The 21811-nt window shown below is 50.9% G+C and overlaps 2 protein-coding genes across 2 annotated transcripts; one reads left to right on the top strand and one right to left on the bottom strand.

The window, feature by feature from the left end:
* Positions 1–446: 446 nt before the first annotated feature.
* Positions 447–11494, top strand: LOC137852068 (solute carrier family 22 member 13-like). The gene is made up of 11 exons (XM_068673355.1): positions 447–4276; positions 5698–5801; positions 6370–6524; positions 6997–7165; positions 7457–7577; positions 8058–8152; positions 8632–8846; positions 9331–9439; positions 9925–10135; positions 10674–10717; positions 10843–11494. The coding sequence occupies exons 1-11, from the start codon at positions 3848–3850 to the stop codon at positions 10907–10909; spliced, it is 1719 nt and encodes a 572-aa protein (XP_068529456.1). The 5' UTR covers positions 447–3847; the 3' UTR covers positions 10910–11494.
* Positions 11495–13460: 1966 nt separating this feature from the next.
* LOC137852065 (solute carrier family 22 member 13-like) lies at positions 13461–21199 on the bottom strand. The gene is made up of 10 exons (XM_068673351.1): positions 20763–21199; positions 19815–19918; positions 19310–19464; positions 18439–18607; positions 18029–18149; positions 17455–17549; positions 16862–17076; positions 16273–16381; positions 15576–15786; positions 13461–15020 (listed from the first exon to the last, which is right to left on the bottom strand). Exons 1-10 carry the CDS (start codon positions 21132–21134, stop codon positions 14925–14927), a joined length of 1647 nt encoding a protein of 548 aa, XP_068529452.1. The 5' UTR covers positions 21135–21199; the 3' UTR covers positions 13461–14924.
* Between the last annotated feature and the right edge of the window lie 612 nt (positions 21200–21811).

Genomic DNA, 21811 nt, shown 5'->3' with positions numbered 1-21811 from the left:
GGAAATCCTGGCAAGTGCTCCACTAGAACCGTGGGACCCCTCCAGCTTCCCCTTTCTTGTTGGACAAGACGAGATTGTTACTGGAGGCTCAGAAGGGATTCAGGGCTGTGCACTGCTGCAGCACTTCGATCTGCAGTACCAGGCCCCAAAGGCTGCAGAAGATGCATTTGGATGGGGTTGTAGTGCTGAAGGCTCACCAAACAAACACCTCTCTGTGCAGGAAGGCAGTTTTCCTCCACTGTACATGATCACCAGCCATGCTTCTGAACACCCTAATCAGGGTCTCTTTGATCCCTTTTGTATTGATTCAGACCAAATTGGCCAGGATGTTCCTGCAGAAATGGACGGGAGCAGAAAAATATCAGGAGCTGAAGAAGCTCATGAAAGTCTCTGCTCTGCAGACCCAGATGCGTTCAGTGATGACCCTTTAAACCAGGAGTTCTTTATATAGTTGGAAAAAGAAAAAAAAAAAAAAAAAAAAAAAGGAAAAAGAAAAGAAGAAAAAAATAAAAAAAAAAAAGAAAAAAAAGAGAGAACGAAAGTTAGTTTCTGAAGTTAGTTGATATGGGACAAAATCTGATTCATGAAATCAGCTCAGAAATCCCCACTGCTCTGGCACTAGGTGAATTCAGTTGTGCATAGGCTGATTTATTAGTGGCTTAAGGAGCTAAATTTAAGATCTCTCTATCCTGGTCATAGTGGATTGGTGCTCAGGTCCCAAAAAAAGAACACCACAAAGATTGGCTTCACCATGAGGAACCTCCAAGGAGAGATTAACCTCTCCAGTGGGAACAGCACCCCATTCCCTGCCCTTGGAGGGGGAATCCTTGACCCCAAGTGCACAAGCAAAATGCAATGAGCAAAGGCAGAGCTGATGGGGGCACAACAAAAAATCAGCTCCAAATTTGGTTTAGGTGTCTGCAACAGTAATATTTCAACATAAATTAGATATCTAAGCCCACTCAGAATTAAAGGAGAGTCAGTAAGCACTGGCAATGCAGTCCAGGGAGTGATTCAGCCCGTGATAAGCAACTGCATTCAGAAAGCTAACAGCTCTCTGAACTCAACCGAGCTTATTGATTGATCTCAACTAATTACAGTACAACCTTAGATATCTATTTATCATAAAGACAGCAATATTTAGACATCTAGAGCTGATTACATGGCTTGTCTATGCTTAACCATAGATATCTCGCTCCCCTCATTATATTTTTCCTTATTTAGACTGGAAAATTGCTTCACATGGGAGGTTACTGTCATTATCCTCTTTTTATAACAATAAGCGAAGATAAGTGAAATGACCTTGCCAAGGTCACCCAGTCAGAAGGGCACAGCAAGACAAGGCATCCGGGTCTCCTGAAGTCCTGCTGTCCCTGTGTGGTTTCACGCTGACCCTCGCTGGCTGCCTTTTGCTGCCGTAACACAGGTGCTACAGAGGTTAACAATTACACGGATGATAAGCAAGTTCACCTTGAACATCAGAGACAAAACACGAACACGCCTTACAAAAAGGTTCATGGAGCACATCGCTTTGACCGTGTTAATCGTCTGTCTGTTATAAAAAGGATAAAGATGTTAAAACAATTAATAAATACACATATCTCTGCTACATCGGTGCTGAAACGTACACTGGCTCTGTCAGATCTGCTGGAGGAATAAAACTGCTTAATGACCGCATCTGCTGCAAAGTCGGTGTGCTTTGCAGGGACATCAGTGTGTGTCCAAGGAAAAGAGGGGTGACCCATAAAGCTACGTGACCCATTAGGTGCTAAATTGGTCTCATCTTGGGGTGGGACAAGTGCCTCGGGACAAAGGTGCTGGCATCCCACAGCCCTGGTCAAGCTCTATTTAGATATGGAGAAATGAGACCTAAAGGTTTGAAGGGATTAAGCACAGCATAATTGATGTCCAAATGGGCTTCCAGCCACAGTCACTGCTGACATCCCGAGCTCTGCTGAGGCTGCAGGCATGTCTGAGTCACCCCCCAGGAATTTTTGTGGTCAAAACCTGACCTCTTTGCCACAGGAGGTGCTGATGGCTGAGGAGTAGGAAGGAAGACCATGTAGGCTGGTCATGCACCACTGAGAAAGGCACCTACCCCCATGTGTAGCAGGATGGGGTTGAAATGCCTCTACACGGTAGATCTCCCCAGCAAAGTCGCCCCACAACAAGGATTTGGAGTAAAAGGAAACCTCTGGAAGTTATTTAGCCAGCCTCCTGCCCACAATATGTCTCTGAACAGCAGCTCCTGTCGTCCAAGGATGTGGGTCCAAAGCTCAGTGGCATGTTTGGCCATGTGGTGTGTGTGTGCAAGAACTAATTGCTCCTCTCTCCCCTTGCTCCTATTAGCTTAGGGGGTGATGTCTTAAGGTCACGTCTTCCAATATCTCTCACTTCCATAAGTACACCAGTGCTGTACCTATTCTACACAGACCTGGACTTGTCTGATCCTTCTGTAGCTCTTCTGGAGGCTCAGATTCACTCCTTGAGCTGGGGGGTGATGGACGAAGGGTTTGAGAGGAGATATTAGTGAGCAAGTCGGTGTCCACTGACCTGTCCTTATTGCTTTGGTGAAAGCAGCCAGGAGACCTCTGACAAATCACACACTGCATTTCAAACGCTGAGGACAATCTGGGTTTCCAGTTCCCAGGAATAAAGATGCAAAGCACTCAGAGAGGCTGCCCGGGTAATAGCTCAGACGTGCAGCAGAAACCAGGTCAATCTCCTTTGCAAGTGACATCAGAACCTCAGGCAAAACCAGGCCAATGTCTTTTCTTATCCCCAAACCCTGTGTGCTCTGTGTGTGTGTGACAAGTCTGATATGTTTTTTTTAAGGGTACTCTCCCAGTCAAATCTCTTTTAGGATTCTCTTCAAGACATTGTAGTTTAGATTCAGTTTTATGACTGACCAGGGCTTCTACCTGGGGCAAATGAAAATCGACAGCTTGGGACACAGATCTCAAGATCATGTCTCCTTGATGATCAACCACATCTCCTTGTCCAAAGGAGAAGTCATCAGGGTGGGCTGTCCACCCATTAAGCCATTGGTGAGAGCAGCACATGTGAATGAGAAGCTGCAAGCCCCCTGTCTGCCCTGGCATATGGAGCAAGAGCAACCTTTCTTGTCTGAAAGGGGATGTGCACGGGGGAGAGGAGGGAGCACAGGCAGCAGATGTGGCCCCAGAGAAGACAAGAAAAAAACCAGCACAGTGAGTCCACCTGGAAACTGCAGCAAGTATTTCCTAGATGGGAAGTCCATCCTGCATTTTACCGTGCCACATCAGTCCTAGGTGTTCAGCTCATATCAAGCCATCGTGTCCCACTGGGGAAGTCAGCCCTGCAAATCCAGACATTTGATTTGGGGTAATTCAGCATGGGGAGTAGCAGGGCAAGGGTGGGGTTGGCTGTAAGGAAAGGCATGGCAGAGGAGCATTGGCTCTGATCACGGCAGGGGCAGAGCAGGAATGTGGCCCCAGGCCCCCAAACACTCCTGCTTCCCTTTCAGCTGCACGGGACCAGCCCCAAAACCCACACTGAAACCCCTTCTGTGGATTCACATCTCACAGTTTGGAAAAAAATCACTCTGCAGCACAGCTGCCTTCAGGAGGTTTGGGGAGATACTGGGATAAGACAAGCTGTCCCCTCTCTGACCCCAAGAGTGACAGTGCTCTGGCACCTTTGTTCTGGCCGCAGGAACAGGGAGTGAATGGCTGGTGGCAAAGTGCATCCCACAGGACTCCGATATATCTCATCTTAATGGGGGAAAATGCTGATTCAGGTGCTCATGAGAAGTACTCATTTTATCACAAATGATTAGGGGTTTAGTGCTCAAAGAGTTTAAACATTAATGTTTTGCTATTTAAGCAAGGCGTTCTGGTGCAGCCCGGACATAGATGTACACAGCATGGCCGAGTTTGGGGATTTTATAAGCGCTCTGGGGGAGTTCGGGCTATATCAGAAATGGCTTGTGCTGTTGCTCTCCCTCCCGCTGCTTCTTAGTCCTTTCCAAATGATTGGCCAAGTGTTCATGGTTGTGGACGTGCCTCACTACTGCAACACCAGCTGGATCCGCGCCGTCGGCCCCAACCTGACCGAGGAGGAGCAGCTGAACCTCACCCTGCCCCGCGACGCGGACGGGGCGTACGAGCAGTGCTCCATGTACTCGCCCGTCGACTGGGACCTGGGCTCCATCGTGGCGTACGGCCTGAACGTCACGGAGAAGTGCAGCAGTGGCTGGGTGTACCCCTCAGCACAGCAGCCCTCCCTGCTCACCGAGGTCTGTAAATGCCTTCGGACGCCCCGGGGACGTGCAGGGGAAGGGATGGACTTTGGGGAAGGCTGAGGCAGAGGCGGGGTGGGGCTGAGCCCAGCGTGTGCTCTGCCCACCGCACAGCCCCTTGCCAGCACCCAAGGGACTCACGGTCTGGAGGACCGTGGCCTGGGGGTGCCTCTCTGCACCTCTCTTCCACTCTCTCTCCCCACATTCCTCCCTCATTTCTCCTTCCCTCTTTCCTCTGTTCCAGCTCCAACTTTCTCCTGGGCACCTTCCCGTGGGCTAAAACCAGATGAGGGAGCCCAGCCTCTGGCTTTTCCTTGTCTCCCCTGGAGCCCCGTGTCCATTTCACATCCAGTTTCTCTGGAGGCCCCTCAGCAGCTGCTGCATCCCTTCCTTCTCCTGCTCCAGCCATCCTTTCCCAGCAAAAACGGTGCTCCCCTGTGTGGTGGTTTCACTCAGGTGAGCAACAGAGCTCTACCACAGCCGCTCTCTCATTCCTCTTCCTCATAGCGAAAGGGGGAAAAAACAGCAATGCAAAGGGCTCAGGGTTTGAGATAAGGAAAGGGAGATTGGTCAGCAATTATCGTGACAGGCAAAACAGACTCGGAGTAGGGAGACAGTAAGATTTATTGCCTATTACTAACAAGCTAGAGAAGTGAGAAAACAAAGGAAAGAAACCAAAAGCACCTTCCCCTCATCCATGCTCTGGTACCCATGGGTGCAGGAGGACAGCCTGCTCCACCAGGGGCCTCTCCACAGGCTGCAGGGGAACTTCTCCAGTGTCTGGAGCACCTCCTGCCCTCCTGCTGCTCTCACATTGGGGGCTGCAGGGCTGGGTCTCACTCCTCTCTCTCCCGGCTGCTGTTGTGCAGTAGTTATTTTTTTGTTTGTTTGTTTGTTTGTTTGATTGATTGATTGATTGATTGATTGATTTTCCATTTCTTAAATCTGCTCTCACAGAGGCACAAACAATATCACTTATTGACTCAGCTCTGGCCAGCTTCGAGGCCCTTATCTATCATGAAGCAGCTTCTGGATTCTTCTCCCAGAAGCCACCCCAATAGCCCCCAGCTACCCAAACCTTGCCATATAAATCCCCTACACCATCCCCTCCTCCTGCCTCCAGCCTGTCCCACCCTGCCCGGCCTTTGCAGCCAGCTGCTGGGACCCCTCTCCGAGGCCCCACTTCCCCCAACACTTCCCAACCAGGAGGCTCCCTTGGGCTGCCTGGCCTTGATGCTCTCCTGCAGGTTCTGCTGCTTGAGGGCATTGCTGAGTGCCCAGGGGGCTGTCCCACGTCCCACTTGTGCAGCTCACACACACGTGCTGGAGACTTGTGTCCTCGGGAGAGGGATCTGTGTTCCCAGGGACTATGGCAAGAGCCTGTCAGCAGCAAAAGCAGCTGTGTTTCCCTCCTCCAGTTCGACCTCGTGTGCGACAGGAAGGACCTGACGGACATCTCGCAGTCTGTCTACATGCTGGGGCTGTTCCTGGGAGCCATGATCTTTGGGCCACTAAGCGACAGGTGAGGAGACACTGACACCTATCTGGAGTTGTTGCCTGGCACCCTCAAACAACACAGCTGAGGCTTCAGGATGCCCATGCACTGGTCACAAAACACCTTCTTCACAGAACTCTATCCCCATTCCTCAACAAGAGAGGTGATAGGAGAGGGAGGCAGATACAGCCTTAGGGGTCCTTCAGAAGTCTCATGCCCAGCCCCAGTTCTTGTCTCAGCTACCCAAGGTTGTCTCTAGGGATCCTAGAACATGGAATGGAGAAGGGCACAGTATGCACACAGGGCATTTCACAGGTGAAGCTGTATTACAGCCTGTGTAAGTCTGGTCCTCAATGCTGTCAGCAGAGATAGCATGGGAGCCCTTCAAGGGCATGTTACTTTAACCTTTACTGGTATCACATCTGGCCAGAAGTGGCGATGCTGCTTTTGCTGTCTTTTCCTCCCTGGGTCAAGGAGCTCTATTCACACAGAAGTCAAACCCCTGGTGTGAATGGTTCCCAAATCATTGTGTATCCCTCTGGATTCCCATGGGGTCTCTCCAGATACAAACAGTAACTTCCCTATTCCTCCACAGGATCGGCCGCCGGCCAGTCCTTCTGATCTCCATCTTCATCCAGAGCTTGTTCGGGTTGGGAATTGCCTTTGTGCCCCATTTCTATGTATACATGGCCTTAAGATGTGTCGTGGCAACTGCTGTGTCAGGAATTCTGATTACTGTCTTGGCCTTAGGTGAGTAGGATGCCCTTGCCCTGAGGCAGACCAATGTGGCCTCTCAAGATATGATAGAAAAAGACATAAAAGATAGTCCTGTGCATTTTGAAAAAAAAAAAAAAAAAAAAAAAAAACCAACAAAAAAAAACACCTCTCAAATCAATGCTTAATAATAGGCCTATTCCTCCTCTCTCAGGGTGACAGCTCAGGGAAGATGATAGATGTAGGGAGAGCAGGAGCATGGGGGGCTCCCCTCGCAGGGACAGGACAGTCAATCCAGAAGATGCTGTCAGCACACGAAAAGGGATATGAAAAACTGTCAACTGTGTCCCTACTGTGTGAGACTATTTCAAACATGTCTCTGACAATGGAGGTCTGACTGAAAGTCTCTTCTCCTCAGCTCGTGGAGAGTTCTTCTCCAGGAGCAACAAACTGCTTGAATAAGGGGAAATCACTCACAGTGACCCTCAAACTCTGTTCTTCTTTTCAGCTACGGAATGGGTTGGGGTCTCCTATCGACCACATGCAGTGCTTATTACTCACTGCTGTTCTGCCATCGGACAAATGATTCTGGCTGGCTTGAGCTATGGCATTCGTAACTGGAGGTTGCTGGAAATTGCAGGATCAGCTCCTATGTTTGCCCTTTTCTTCTACATCTGGTAAGAGGCAGGTGGGCAGTATGCTCCTCACAGGCATGACAGATGCCAGAGGGGTTTCCGCAGAGCTCAGCACATCTCCCTGGGCCACTGGGTCTCAGAGAGCTGTAGCTGCTTTGCTTCAGGTCCTCAGATGTGGCGTAAACATAGCCCTGGGAAGCCTGATAGGAGGAGGTATTTAGACCCCCCTGGCAAACATTGTGCCCATTACTTGTTAGGCCTGGTTGCAGGGAGATGGGCTCCAAGGAAAGTCAGCAGGTCACAGGGCATCTTCTGCTTCCATCTCCTTGGCAGGGTGCTACCAGAGTCAGCTCGGTGGCTGGTGACAAAAGGCAAAATAGAAGAAGCTAAGAAGGTCCTTCAGAAGGCAGCATCCATCAACAAGCGCACCATCCCCCCGGATCTCCTTGAGCAGGTACCAAAACCAGTGTGGGGAGATGCTCGTCCTCAGAGACCTGCCTCTGAGTGTGGCTTTGTAGCACTCCTTGAAGCTGGGCTTACTTGGTAAACATCTTTCCATGAACGCTGGGATCATTTAGGGATGTGCTTTTCTTCAGTGAGGACTTCAGAAGTATGGAGGATGATCATGAGGTCCCTGCTCTGTAGTTTTCCATGCCTAAATGCCGAAAGGGGAGGAGTTACCACCCCTCCCATCCCAAGGACCCTGCACAGACAAAGTGTTCATCCTGTGGAACCTCCCAGTCTCCAAATTATTGCACGGGGCAGCCACACCATAGGCAGGGGAGTCAAGCCCCACTGGGCTGCTGCCCCTCCCACAGCAGCTTTGCATCACAAGCCTGTCCCACTGAGTTTATCCTTTGTCTTCATCTGGAAAAAGAGCTAGCCATGGGTTTCCTTTGTCTGCCCTGACTCTCTCGCTGTCTGAATTTTGAAGCTGAAGTGTGAGAAACAGACCAAGCCTGGAAGTATTCTGGATCTCCTTCGGAAGAAGCACCTCCGGAAGGTGACTTTAATCATGCCGTGTGCCTGGTAAGACATTGCCTGGTTCCCTCTTTCCCACCTTCTTGGTGAAGAAAAAAAGGTCTTGAAGGTTATTCATAATTGTAAATTAACCCCATGATTTTTTTTCATGTCCATTTGTGTTTGCCATTTTTCTTTCTCCTGGCACTGGACCAGATCCATCTTGTCTGGGTTTGGGGAGAAGCTGATTATTCCAGATGCTGTGGGGGTTGTAATTCTACTTTCATGACAGACTCTGTGTTTTGGAGTAGTTTTGTATCCCCACAGAAATTCTGGCTGCAGAATAAATATTGCTGAGCGTATCAGTGTCTATACTGCTTTACCTCATTCAACTATGTTCTGCAAAATTGTCACAAGTGGTGACTAGAAGCAAAACAGAGGTTCCTGGGAATTTAAATAAGTTGTTTGTGCTCTAACTAGCCTAATTTTTGAAGAAAAGATCCATAGAAAATCCATCTGATTGCATGTTTCATTCCATTGCATTTCAGGTTTGTGGACAGCCTAGTCTACTATGGTCTGAGCCTTAGTGTGACAAATTTTGGTCTTGACATCTATCTCACACAACTTGCCTTTGGGGCAGTGGAGTTACCAGCTCGCATTTCCTGCATTTTCCTGCTACAGTGGTTTGGGAGGAAAAAAAGTCAGGCTGTTCTGCTGCTGCTGGCTGGTGTGATGTGCCTCCTCATCGCTGGCATCCCTGAAGGTGAACAACCTCTTCCCAAGTCAAAAGAGAATCCAACCCCTATCTGTCCTGGTTTAGAACCTATTCCCCCTTATGTGTTTCTACCTACACACTGCCTATAGAGTCTGTATCTTTGCACCTGCTGCTATGCTTGTGATACAAGCAAGGCTGAAAGAAAGAGCAGGTTTGCGAGATGCTTTCTAGCTCATAGATAAGATATTTCCAAGTGAGCACTTCCTGATGACCTGCAGTAGCTCAGTGACTCACTCCAGTCACAGATTTAGAAAATGTTCAAGGCCTGGGAACAAATCTATGTTCTCGTTGCCAGTTGTCCAAAGGTTATTTTTCCAAACATGATGTCTGGGAGTGGTATCCAGTAGCTTAGCTGGCAGATTTCCTTGCAAAGTCCGTTAGAAAGGGCTGTCCCAAAAAAAAAACGTCCAACTGCAGAGCCTATGCCTGAACTTTGTCCATGGAAGCCACAGCAACTCTATCTTCCCCTCAGACCAGGCCGTGGCGATCACTGTCCTGGCCATCATTGGCAAGTTTGCCGCCTCAGCCTCCTTCTCCTGCTCCTACGTCTATGCCGCAGAGCTCTTCCCCACCGTCGTCAGGTGAGGTTTCGCCAGGCTTTATGGCTTCCCTCCCACAGGGCTATCCCCCTCACGGGAGCACAGGTTGTGGCACCCCACCACGGGGGGTGCTGGTGGCAATGGTGGCACAAGAGCCTGGCCGTGCCCACAGATGTGCTTGGTCCCTGGGAATGGGGAAGAAGAGGTGGCACAACATGGCCGCCATGGCTGCCCTATACACCTGTGGCCTGTCCCCTCAGCAGGGCAGCGCTGACATGGCTGAGGAGAGCAGCACGGATGCGTGCAGCTCTCCTGTGTGGCTCCTAAACCCATGACAATCCCTCATGGAGGGAAGAAAAGGGGACGTGGCACTCCACCATGGTAGTGGTAATGCTGGTGACAGGGCAGGGTGGAGGCAGCATGCCATGGCCGCCGGCTCTGCCCCTTGCGCTCCCCCTGTGGTGTCGCGCTGCTCCCCCAGGGCACTGAGCCCGGCCCGCAGCTCCCAGTGCCCCTCGCTCCTGCAGGCAAAGTGGCGTGGGGCTGTGCTCAATGGCGGCACGGGTGGCGGGGATCATCGCCCCGCTGATCCGCCTCCTGGAGAAGTACCACCGGGCCGTCCCCATGGCCGTCTTCGGCAGTGCCCCCGTGCTGGGGGGACTGCTCTGCTTCCTGCTGCCCGAGACCCGCGGCGCCGAGCTGGTGGATGACACAAGGGGTGGCCGCCCCACGGCACAGGTGAGCCTCCGCGCTGCCTCCTCTTGCTCACGGGGGACAGGGGGACCACAAAAGGGCCCATGGGCATTGCATGAGCTGCGTGTGGGGGCGTCTTTGGGGGCTTACGTTGATGGGAGGGCAGGGAGTGGGGTGCCCCATTGCCGACGGAGAGGAGGGAAAGGGGTAGTAGTGATATGCCCCATAACACATCCCAGAAGGGTATCTCAGTCTCATGGTGGTCACTGCTGCCCTCCTATCCATGAAATGAAAATACCCCGGGAGTGGAGAGCACTTCCCTCGGCTCCCCCATCCTCCAGAAAACGGCTGATGCCTTGTAGCTGTGCTCTCCAGCCTTCAGCAGCTTGTAGCTTCGAGCTCCCTGTTCCCCATAGGGCTGGTTGGAATTGCAGCCTGGTACTTTATTAGGTATCCATGGGTGCTCACAGATGTGTGGGAAGGCGGATTGTTGAAGGCTGCATGTCTTTTGGCTAACTTCTGAAGGCTGCCATCAAGTCATAATCTGTGTTTCTTTGCTTTTTAACTCTTTTCTGTTTCACAGCAAGGTGTTTCTGACAACACAGGTGTGGTACCCCCTCAACAGAGGTAAATATCTGGAGGTCTGAATTTAAAGATTTAAAAAAATGTAGATTTATGGCCATACAGGAATTATTCAGAAGTCAGGATGGATACAATATAATGCCTTCCTTTCTCCTTCCTGTCTTTATTAGCAGTTTGGAGACTTGTTCGAAGACAGACACTGAAGAGCATGGGGCAGACTCAGAGCATGCACCCTGAAGATGCTTGGAGAGCAAGTGATGAATGGACAGGCACATTCTGAAGGTCTACTCTGATGGAGTCTTTTTTATAGCAGAACAATGAGGCACTGTTGTCTGTACGCTGGTCTTGCAGCTGATCAACAACCCAACTGTATTCGTTGTCAGAGGGAGAGGAGATCTGTGTCACTCTGCGTGTGGAAAAGATGCACTTGGAACTGTTCTCCAGACCTGGCCTGTTATGCCCGGCTGTGCGAGTCCTCCCCGACGTGTTTCCCAGTCCTTTGCAAACTGGTACCCGTGGAACCATCCCTGACGTGTTTTACAGCAATAAGGAACTGCCAGTAGAGTGGTATTACTGGGCAAGCGAGCACCGGACTGTGTCCCTCCTGCACTAATCGCTTGGGTCGTCAGCCTTGGCGGCGGCCCGAGCCTCACCGTTTGATAAAGATGTCACTGAAACCCTGTCACACACGTATTTAGGTTGTATTTCTATGTGGTGTTGAATTTGAATTTCTACATGAATAATATAAATTATACTTTGCGTTTGATAAGAGACACTTGTAATGCAATATGTGAATAATAAATGGTGTTGATTTTTTTTTTCCTACTGTTTCACAGTTGGCCTTTGTAACTGCTATTGGCTCTGGAGTGTTTTCTACACAGAAATTAGAAGCCTGTAATTTAACACACAGATGGAAACGTGTTTGGTTTCCATCAGCCACAAACAATGCAGAAACAGAGTGTTAAAGCACTCTGGGTAAAGACTGGGTTCAATCAGGACTTATTTTTATTTCCAAGTCTTCTGATGAACAATCTTTGTTTAAATATTTTTTCCTCTATGAGCAGCTGCAGAAGCTTCCTGAATTGTGTGGTGCACGCTGTGTTTCAATTTCAGTTAAACTGAGTGGACATCTGGACATTTTACCCCCGTCATTGTCAGCCTTTACTGGTAACCTTGGTTGGCTGCTGCCAGCTCTACCACAATTTAGTGTCATCTAATGTCATGCAAAGGCAAGAGAAGGGTGGCCTCCTCTTCTGTTCTGCATAGTTACAGTCAGAGTGTGCATTTGGTGCCCTTTCACAGAGCTGCCTCTTCAACTCACAGTGTTAATCTTGTTCCCAGGAGAGTGCTGATCACTCAGGTTTGTAGCATCCTTTTGTTTCCAATTATTTTGTGCCATGGTAAATGGTGTTTTGAAGGCTGGGGTGTTCCAATGCCAAGCCAGGCATTCTTGGAGGCTATACTCATTCTGTGCTTTGGCTTTGACACAGAAGATCTCCTCAAATTGCAAGAGTGTGATGGGACCTGGCCATGGCTGGAGATGAGGACTCATTAACACTTACTCATTGCACAGAGTCACGGCAGCAGCACTGCTTCTTACCTCCTCAGCCATTCTCTGCTGTATCCCTTTCTGCAACCTATTCTCCTGTCATGGGTCTGAAGCTCTCCTAGCATGGAGCTGGGAGGAAGGAGAAGACAATGTCCTCTGCTCAAAGGACAGGCTCCGGGATCCTGACACCTCCACCCCACAGAGAGAAGTTGGGGCTGATGCAGGGTTTGATGGTATCACTGACATCAGAGCTGTGCTGATTGCTCCTGTGCTCTCAGGGGGATCCTCTGGCAACAGGAGCTGCTTCACCCAGCATCTCACCTTGCCTCAGACAACAAGTCTAAGCCTGGTTCTGCTGCTCCTTCACACCTTAAATATCTCTGGCCCTGCCTGAGCATTTTCCTTGGCAGTGAGGAGGTCTTAATGGATAAACTTGGGTCTCCTCCAAGAGGGAAATGGAGGTCGAGAAGTCCTGACCTGAATGCAGGCGTAAGTTAGGATCTAAGTGCAGAAGCAGGGCTTTGCTCATGTGCCAGCTGTGAACAGCCTGAAGAAGACTCGGACATAAATTGATCTGTCATGGCAAACTCTTCAGTCACCCACAGTGTCCCTGACATTTGCTCACCACAACCACCTTCAGCACCATCCCAAACTGTCTCTCTCATCACGCTTTGACAAAGCTCTCTATTAAGGCCTTGCATTTGCTACTCCATTTTGTTCCCACCTCCCCTTCAGACTTCTGACTCCCTCCCCTTGGCTATAGGGTTATTCTCTTTCCTGTAGTTATCCGTTCAGTCACCTGAGACACCTTTTACCCAAAACCTCATTATTATGTGAGCTCATAACATCCCATTATATGTATGCAAAATGTGTTTCATTTACACATGCTATTTTAACTTGACTTTGTATTATCAGTTCTATTTACTACTGTGCAGGACCACACATTGACCAGTTAGCAATGGCATTAAAGCACAGCGATACCATTGGACATCCTCCCATTCCTGCTGAGCTGGGCAAATCACCACAGGTCAATTTAGGTTCTCCTCAGCCAAAAAATGCATCATCCCATAGTCTTCAAACTAACCAGGTGCAGTGGTCTAGAGAAGAGGAGGCAAAATAGATCTTCAGCCTACTGGAAGCATAAATGAGTTGGAAGTACATCAAATGTGTCTGGACACCATTAATTATGAAGCAAAGTGAAACAGAGAGACTCAGAGAAGAGTTCTTACAAGGAGAAACCATGTTTCACTCAGTAACTGTTTTACTCCAAGCTCTTCCCTCAACATTTACCCTCAATTCCTGATTTTCCATAAAAGCCTGAAAGAGGCAGACTCCAGCCTTTGTAAAGGAAAAAGAGTGTTCTCACTCAAAAGACTGAGCACCTCTATGCTCAGGTCCACTGAACAGGAGCACCACAGCCAAAATTGAGCAAATGCCGTGGAGAGCAATGCCAGAATGAAGATGGCACCATAGCCATCTGTGGTGGGACTGTTGCATGTCACTGATTTTATCCAGAGCGCTGTCTTCAACAAACTGCATATCCATGGGATACTTTAATCCAAGGAAAACATGTAGGCATGACGAGGAGAAATAACGTCTCATTTGAAAGCTTCACAGTGTTACTAGAAAATAGCCTTTGAGCTGTACACGGTCCAAGCTTTGCATATAACTTCTGGACTCCGTTTGTATAAAGCTAGAGGTAAAAAAAAGTCTTCTTGTGGGACAGGGAGTAAGAGGAGTGGAAGCACAGGAAAAGAACATGTTTTTCTTCATAATTTAAGACAAAAGTGTTTATAAAACATTTCAGTGTAGGTTGTTACAGCAAGAAGGAAGAATAGAATAGAATAGAATAGAATAGAATAGAATAGAATAGAATAGAATAGAATAGAATAGAATAGAATAGAATAGAATAGAATAGAATAGAATAGAATAGAATAGATCTGATAGTTCCCGGAAAGATTTGCACTTTTCTTCTAAGAGACCAAGTGCCACAACATCTCTCAGTTTCCCAGAACAGATAAGCTAATGTGGTCCTCCAGCACAGCCTGACACAAAACACCACTACACCCTTTCACTCAAAGCCACCAGCACCAAGGCAAATATTCTGCTTCCTCTTAGACATCCTCGTTCACTGCTTGCTGTTTATTCTATCATGTTCTTTTTTTTTTCAGTTCAGTATCTCAAACCTTAAAAAAAAAAAAAAAAAAAAAAAAAAAGAGTGTTTTAAGAGAGAGTGAGAAAACCATGCTAGACAGTCAAGAGAAATCACTCCTGCAAGTGTGAGATTGTTTTCGGTGTTACATCTGCTCTGGCTTTTCTTTACTGAACACAGTGCTCCTTTGCTAGTCTATTCAATACTCTGGCAGGTGTCTCAACAGGAGAAAATTAACAGTCTCACATTCTTGGAGATGGGACAAGAAAGAGAAAATATTGCATCCATCCTGGCTTCAGATTTCTTTCTCTTTTCTTTAAATAAAAAGCATTTTCTCCTGTGACAGCACTGTAGAACATGAAAGACAGCATGCAGTGTCTGAGGACAAACTATAGAGGGAGATACAGGAAGGCACAAAAGAAGAATAAGGCCAGGAATTGGCAGTGGCTGCTTGAGTAGGGTAGGTGGTGTACTGTAAATGGAGACCCCGTTTGTCCTCAGTGCTGCCACAGCACCAGGCAGCCTCAAATTAGAGCTGCTTGCAGGCCCAGCTAGAAATAAGTGGTCTTAGTGTATTCATTGTCTTGGCCACCATCTTTGACTTTCACTTGTCCATTTTCAGAGCTGCTGTTGGCATTTTCACAGGCCTAATGAAAAAGAAAAGAGTTAAAAAGCAAAGAAACATGGATTATGACTTGATGGCAGCCTTCATAATTTAGCCAAAATACATACAGCTTTCAACAACCTGGCTTCCCAGACATCACCCACTGTCTGAGCACCCATGGACACTCTTCTCCAAAAAAAGTACCAGGCTGCAATTCCACCCAGCCCTATGGGGAACAGGGAGCTCGAAGCTACAAGCTGCTGAAGGCTGGAGAGCACAGCTACAAGGCATCAGCCCTTTTCTGGAGGATGGGGGAGCCAAGGGAAGCGCTCTCCACTCCCGGTGTATTTTCATTTCATGGACAGGAGGGCAGCAGTGACCACCATGGCACTGAGATACCCTTCTGGGATGTGTTATGGGACAGATCACTACCACCCCTTTCCCTCCTCTCCGTCGGCAATGGGGCACCCCCACTCCCTGCCCTTCCATCAACGTAAACCGCCAAAGATGCCCCCACACGCAGCCCATGCAATGCCCACGGGCCCTTCTGTGGTCTCCCTGTCCCCCGTGAGCAAGAGGAGGCAGCGCGGGGGCTCACCTGTGCCGTGGGGCGGCCACCCCTTGTGTCATCCACCAGCTCGGCGCCGCGGGTCTCGGGCAGCAGGAAGCAGAGCAGCCCCCCCAGCACGGGGGCACTGCCGAAGACGGCCATGGGGACGGCCCGGTGGTACTTCTCCAGGAGGTGGATCAGCGGGGCGATGATCCCCGCCACCCGCGCCGCCATCGAGCACAGCCCCACGCCGCTTTGCCTGCAGGAGCGAGGGGCGCTGGGAGCTGCGGGCCGGGCTCGGTGCCCCGGGGGAGCAGCGCGACACCACAGGGGGAGCGCAAGGGGCAGAGCCGGCGGCCATGGCATGCTGCCTCTGCCCTGCCCTGTCACCAGCATTACCACTACCATGGTGGAGTGCCACGTCCCCTTTTCTTCCCTCCGTGAGGGATTGTCATGGGTTTAGGTGCCCACACAGGAGAGCTGCACGCATCCGTGCTGCTCTCCTCAGCCACGTCAGCGCTGCCCTGCTGAGGGGACAGGCCACAGGTGTATAGGGCAGCCATGGCGGCCATGTTGTGCCACCTCTTCTTTCCCATTCCCAGGGACCAAGCACATCTGTGGGCACAGCCGGGTTCTTGTGCCACCATTGCCACCACCACCCCTTGTGGTGGGGTGTCACAACCTGTGCTCCCATGAGGGGGATAGCCCTGTGGGAGGGAAGCCATAAAGCCTGGCGAAACCTCACCTGATGATGGTGGGGAAGAGCTCTGCAGAGTAGACGTAGGAGCAGGAGAAGGAGGCTGAGGCGGCAAACTTGCCGATGGTGGCCAGGACAGTGATCGCCATGGGCTCGTCTGAGGGGGGAAGAGAAGAGACTGTGGCTGTGAGATGGGTGGCCTGATATCACCGCTGAAGGATGGTGACTGGGGACTTGTGGTGACAACCACATCCTCTGAAGGGAGTCATTGCCACTGATCAGTGCTTGAACATGGACTGAGGAGCAGCTCTTGTCTGGATGCCACCCTCAGGACACTGCATCCATCTCACCTCTCCAGCAGACTACCCAGAGGGCAGCTCTGTCAGCTGAGCGCATTGCTCAGACCTACCCTCTCCTATCAGTTGGCAGGCAAAGATTTGCTGACCAAAATGGTCTGTGGGTACATGACCAAGTCCCTTGTGTCCATGGCACCAGGTTCAGCTCAGTCCCTGACAGACATGTGGGACTGCAGCCAGATGGATTGGCAGGATGGGACCTTCACCAGCAAGGGAAGTGCTGGAGCTGTCAGCTCCCTGCCCCAGAAGCTGTGCTCTCAAGGCAAGAAGAGGTTGTTCACCTTCAGGGATGCCGGTGATGATCAAACACACCAGGCCACTCAGCAGCAGGGTGCCAGCCTGGGATTTCCTCCTCCCAAACCACTGTAGCAGGAAGATACAACCAACACGGGCTGGGATTTCCACTGCTCCAAAGGCAAGCTGTGTCAGGTAGATGTCCAGTCCAAAATTAGTCACGTTCAGACTCAGACCATAGTAGACGATGCTGTTAACGAACCTGAAAACAGAGCAGAATCGCAACAATCACATCTGTTAGCCATGAGAAAATACAGTAGTGACCTCCACTGACAACATTTTCAGCATCAGCTGAAAATCTGATCTGATGAAAACCTGAATCTGAAATCAGCTGAATTCCAAGGGGGCATAAAACCCGACCAGTACCACAGGACTGCCAAAGCTGGGACTGCTAAGTGTTTCCCACAAGTGTTTCTCACTAAGTGAGAAACACCATCATTTCATCTGGAATAGCCAGAAAGAGCAATAACCATCAATATCATCACCAAAACACAAGGTGAATTTACAATTATGAATAACCTTCAAACCCTTCTTTTCTTCACCCAGGAGCTAGGAAAGAGGGAACCAGGCAATGTCTTACCAGGCACACGACATGATTAAAGTCACCTTTCGGAGGTGCTTCTTCCGAAGGAGATCCAGAATACTTCCAGGCTTGGTCTGTTTCTCACACTTCAGCTTCAAAATTCAGACAGCGAGAGAGTCAGAGCAGACAAAGGAACCCCATGGCTAGCTCTTTTTCCAGTGGAAGACAAAGGATAAACTCAGTGGGACAGGCTTGTGACCCAAAGCTGCTGTGGGAGGGGCAGCAGCCCAGTGGGGCTTGGCTCTCCTGCCTGTGGTGTGGCTGCCCCGTGCAATAGTTTGAAGACTGGGAGGTTCCTCGGGATGAACACTTTGTCTGTGCAGGGTCCTTGGGATGGGAGGGGTGGTAACTTCCCTGCCTTTGGGCATTTAGGCATGGAAAACCACAGAGCAGGGACCTCATGATCATCCTCCATACTTCTGAAGCCCTCACTGAAGAAAAGCACATCCCTAAATGATCCCAGCGTTCATGGAAAGATGTTTACCAAGTAAGCCCAGCTTCAAGGAGTGCTACAAAGCCACTCAGAGGCAGGTTTCTGAGGACGAGCATCTCCCCACACTGGTTTTGGTACCTGCTCAAGGAGATCCGGGGGGATGGTGCGCTTGTTGATGGATGCTGCCTTCTGAAGGACCTTCTTAGCTTCTTCTATTTTGCCTTTTGTCACCAGCCACCGAGCTGATTCTGGTAGCACCCTGCCGAGGAGATGGAAGCAGAAGATGCCCTGTGACCTGCTGACTTTCCTTGGAGCCCATCTCCCTGCAACCAGGCCCATCAAGTAATGGGCACGATGTGTGATGGGAATCCAAATGCCTCCTCCTATCAGGCTTCCCAGGGCTATGTTTACGCTACATCTGAGGACCTGAAGCAAAGCAGCTGCTGTTCCCTGAGACCCAGTGGCCCAGGGAGATGTGCTGAGCTCTGCAGAAACCCCTCCAGCACCTGTCATGCCTGCAAGGAGCATACTGCCCACCTGCCTCTTACCAGGTGAAGAAGAAAAGGGCAAATATAGGAGCAGATCCTGCAATTTCCAGCAACCTCCAGTTACGAATCCCATAGCTTAAGCCAGCCAAAATCATTTGTCCAGCGGCGAAACAGCAGTGAGTAATAAGCACTGCATGTGGTCGATAGGAGACCCCAACCCATTCCGTAGCTGAAAAGAAGAATGAATATTGAGGGTCATTGATGTGATTTCCCCTTCTTTAAGCAGTGTGTTTCTCTCCTCCAGAACCTGAGGAGAAGGCACCAGCAGTCAGGACACTGATGTGTAACATACGTGCAAGTCCCCAGTGTTTCATGAGCTGCATCACCTCTCCTTAACCCCAGGGTGTCCTGTCAGCCACAAACATAACGAGGGTAAAGTACACCAGCCTGGACACCTACAAGAGGACGTGGAGCTCATGTACCTCAGCTCTCTGCTCCCAGTGTTTGGATGTCCCCTTGCTGGGGCAGGGATTTGGAGGGATTGGGGCACAAGTTAGTGGTGTCCCAGAGCCCTTGGGCTCTCTCCCTGTGTTGACCACCTCATCTGGGAGGCAGTCCCCTTGCCCTCGTCTGAGCACTGCCATCTCCCAGACACCTTGTGTGGATCTCACTCAGGTTTGGCGAGATGCCAAAGGGCAGTGACGACCAGGACCTGTCCTCACCCCTCTGTATTGCCTCCTCAGCAAACCAGCTGCAGAAGCCACTGAGACGTGTCAAGCTGTCTGTCCTGCTCAGGTTAAAACATGAGCCATTCATTTGGGAGGACGTTTTTCAGGGTGTAATGAATGACTTTTTATCTCTTTGCAGGCCATTTCTACTGCCTCTTGAGAGACCACATCTATCTGCCTCAGGGCAAGGGCATCCTACTCACCCAAGGCCAGTAAGGTCATGGTGATCCCTGACACTGAAGCCCCCACGACACATCTGAAGGCCATGTATACATAGAAATGGGGCACAAAGGCAATCCCCAAACCAAAAAAGCCTTGGAGGAAGATGGAGATCAGAAGGACTGGCCGGCGGCCGATCCTACAGAGGAAGAAGGACATAGTTGGTATTTAGAGACCCCACGGGATGGGGTAGAGCCTGGAGGGACACACAGTGATTTGGAACCGTTCATCTTTCTTGAGACTACCCCCAATTTACACGTGAAGCACTCTGTGCAGATGCTTTGCCTTCTTCCTTTCCACTCCATGTCCACGCAAGGCCTAAAGACCACTAGGGTCCTTAGTTAGGGTCACTAATTTTGGGACACTCACTGTAAGTTAGAGGCAGTGACAAAATACACAGTGCTGTGGCCAGCCAGCCCTGGAGCAGTGCACGGCGCTACACACAGATGGTTTAGAGGAGACCACGGGCAGTTCCTTGTGTGTCCTCACCTGTCACTGAGTGGCCCAAAGATCATGGCTCCCAGGAACAGCCCCAGCATGTAGACAGACTGCGAGATGTCATTCAGGTCCTTATTATCGCACACGAGGTCAAACTGGAGGAGGGAAACACAGCTGCTCTTGCTGCTGACAGGCTCTCACCTGGGAACACAGATCCCTTTCCCGAGGACACAAGTCTCCAGTGTGTGTGTGAGCTGCACAAGCTGGAGGTGGGCCAGACCCCTGGGCACTCAGCGATGCCCTCAAGCAGCAGAACCTGCAGCAGAGCATCAAGGCCAGGCAGCCCAAGGGAGCCTCCTGGTTGGGAAGTGTTGGGGGAAGTGGGGCCTCGGAGAGGGGTCCCAGCACCTGGCTGCAAAGGCCGGGCAGGGTGGGACAGGCTGGAGGCAGGACACAGGGCACCAGGGGAGACAAGGAAACTGGGGAAATGCCAGAGGCTGGGCTCTCTCATCTGGTTTTAGCCCACAGGAAGGTGCCCAGGAGAAAGTTGGAGCTGGAACGGAGGAAAGAGGGAAGGAGAAATGAGGGAGGAATGTGGGGAGAGAGAGTGGAAGAGAGGTGCAGAGAGGGAAACACTGGCGATGCCAGGAGGCAGGGCCTTGGCTCATCCGCATGGCCCACAGGAAGCTTTGTCTAAACCCTGAAGGTCTCTGGAGGGCCCAGCAAACTGAAGGACAAATAAAGCTCTTGGAAAGCAAATGTCTTTCAGAGGGAAGGTGCCATGACAAGAACCAGGGAGAAGAATAGAGGAACCTGTGGCAGGGAGACCAAAAAGGTGCCCCCCAGCCAGGTACCGTGAGTGCCTCGGGTGCTGGCAAGGGGCTGTGTGGTGGGCAGAGCACATGCTGGGCTCAGCCCCACCCCGCCTCTGCCTCAGCCTTCCCCAAAGTCCATCCCTTCCCCTCCACATCCCCGGGACGTCTGAAGGCATTTACAGACCTCGGTGAGCAGGGAGGGCTGCTGTGCTGAGGGGTACACCCAGCCACTGCTGCACTTCTCCGTGGCGTTCAGGCCGTACGCCACAATGGAGCCCAGGTCCCAGTCGACGGGCGAGTACATGGAGCACTGCTCGTACGCCCCGTCCGCGTCGCGGGGCAGGGTGAGGTTCAGCTGCTCCTCCTCGGTCAGGTTGGGGCCGATGGCGCGGATCCAGCTGGTGTTGCAGTAGTGAGGCAGGTCTGGAACCATAAAAAGCTGGCAGAACTGGTGGAAGGCCAGGCTGAGGCACGGCAACATGGAGAAGAGCACCAGCCGCTTCTGAAACGTCCCCAAATCCCCGACTGCCTTCAGAATTTCCCCGATGCCCGACATTGTCGGCTGATTCGGGAAGAGGACAGTGCATGGGACAGACTTTCCTGCAGGCTGGAATTAATGTTTAATCCCAAGATAAGCTCTGCAGACATGGGCAGGCACTACAAATATGCAGTCTCTTCAGGAGAGACTCAACGCCTGGTGTTTTACACGACCTAAGTGCACCGTGTAACACATTAATCATTTCTGGGCCACCCACGTATGGTGTCTCCTACTGGGTAAAGCGTGCAGGACCAACCCCATTTCAGGAGTTCTGGATCGTGCATCTGCCAGGGCCGTGTGGGCATGACACGGGGGAAGACCGAGTTGTCCGAACCGATTGCAGGTGCTGCTCTACTCGAGCGAGCAAGGTTCTCGGAGGCCAAGACAGCCCGGCGTGGTGAGGAGCTGGGAAAAGTCCAAGAAATGGAGTGATGCTAAGGGCTGGGCAGAGCCGGGGAGGAGGAAGGGTGGCCAGCTGGCTGCCATCCCAGCCCACAGGAGCCTCCGTTTCCTTCATCTCCTGTGGCTTCCCCGCGAGCCCTGCGTGGGACACCTGCCCTTCGTGGCCCTTCTGGGCCACCCCACAGTTCAGGGAGGGGGCTGCAAGCAAATATTTGGGGGAGGCATATGTGGACGGTGGAAAACTGGAGCAGGGAAATGGTGCTTGAGCTAAGTTTTGTCAGTCATGCTGCATT

This window comes from Anas acuta, chromosome 2, assembly GCF_963932015.1.
Source record: "Anas acuta chromosome 2, bAnaAcu1.1, whole genome shotgun sequence".
Lineage (NCBI taxonomy): Eukaryota > Metazoa > Chordata > Aves > Anseriformes > Anatidae > Anas > Anas acuta.
The sequence above is the reverse complement of the archived record's forward strand: the minus strand, read 5'-3'. Positions and strand labels throughout refer to the sequence as shown.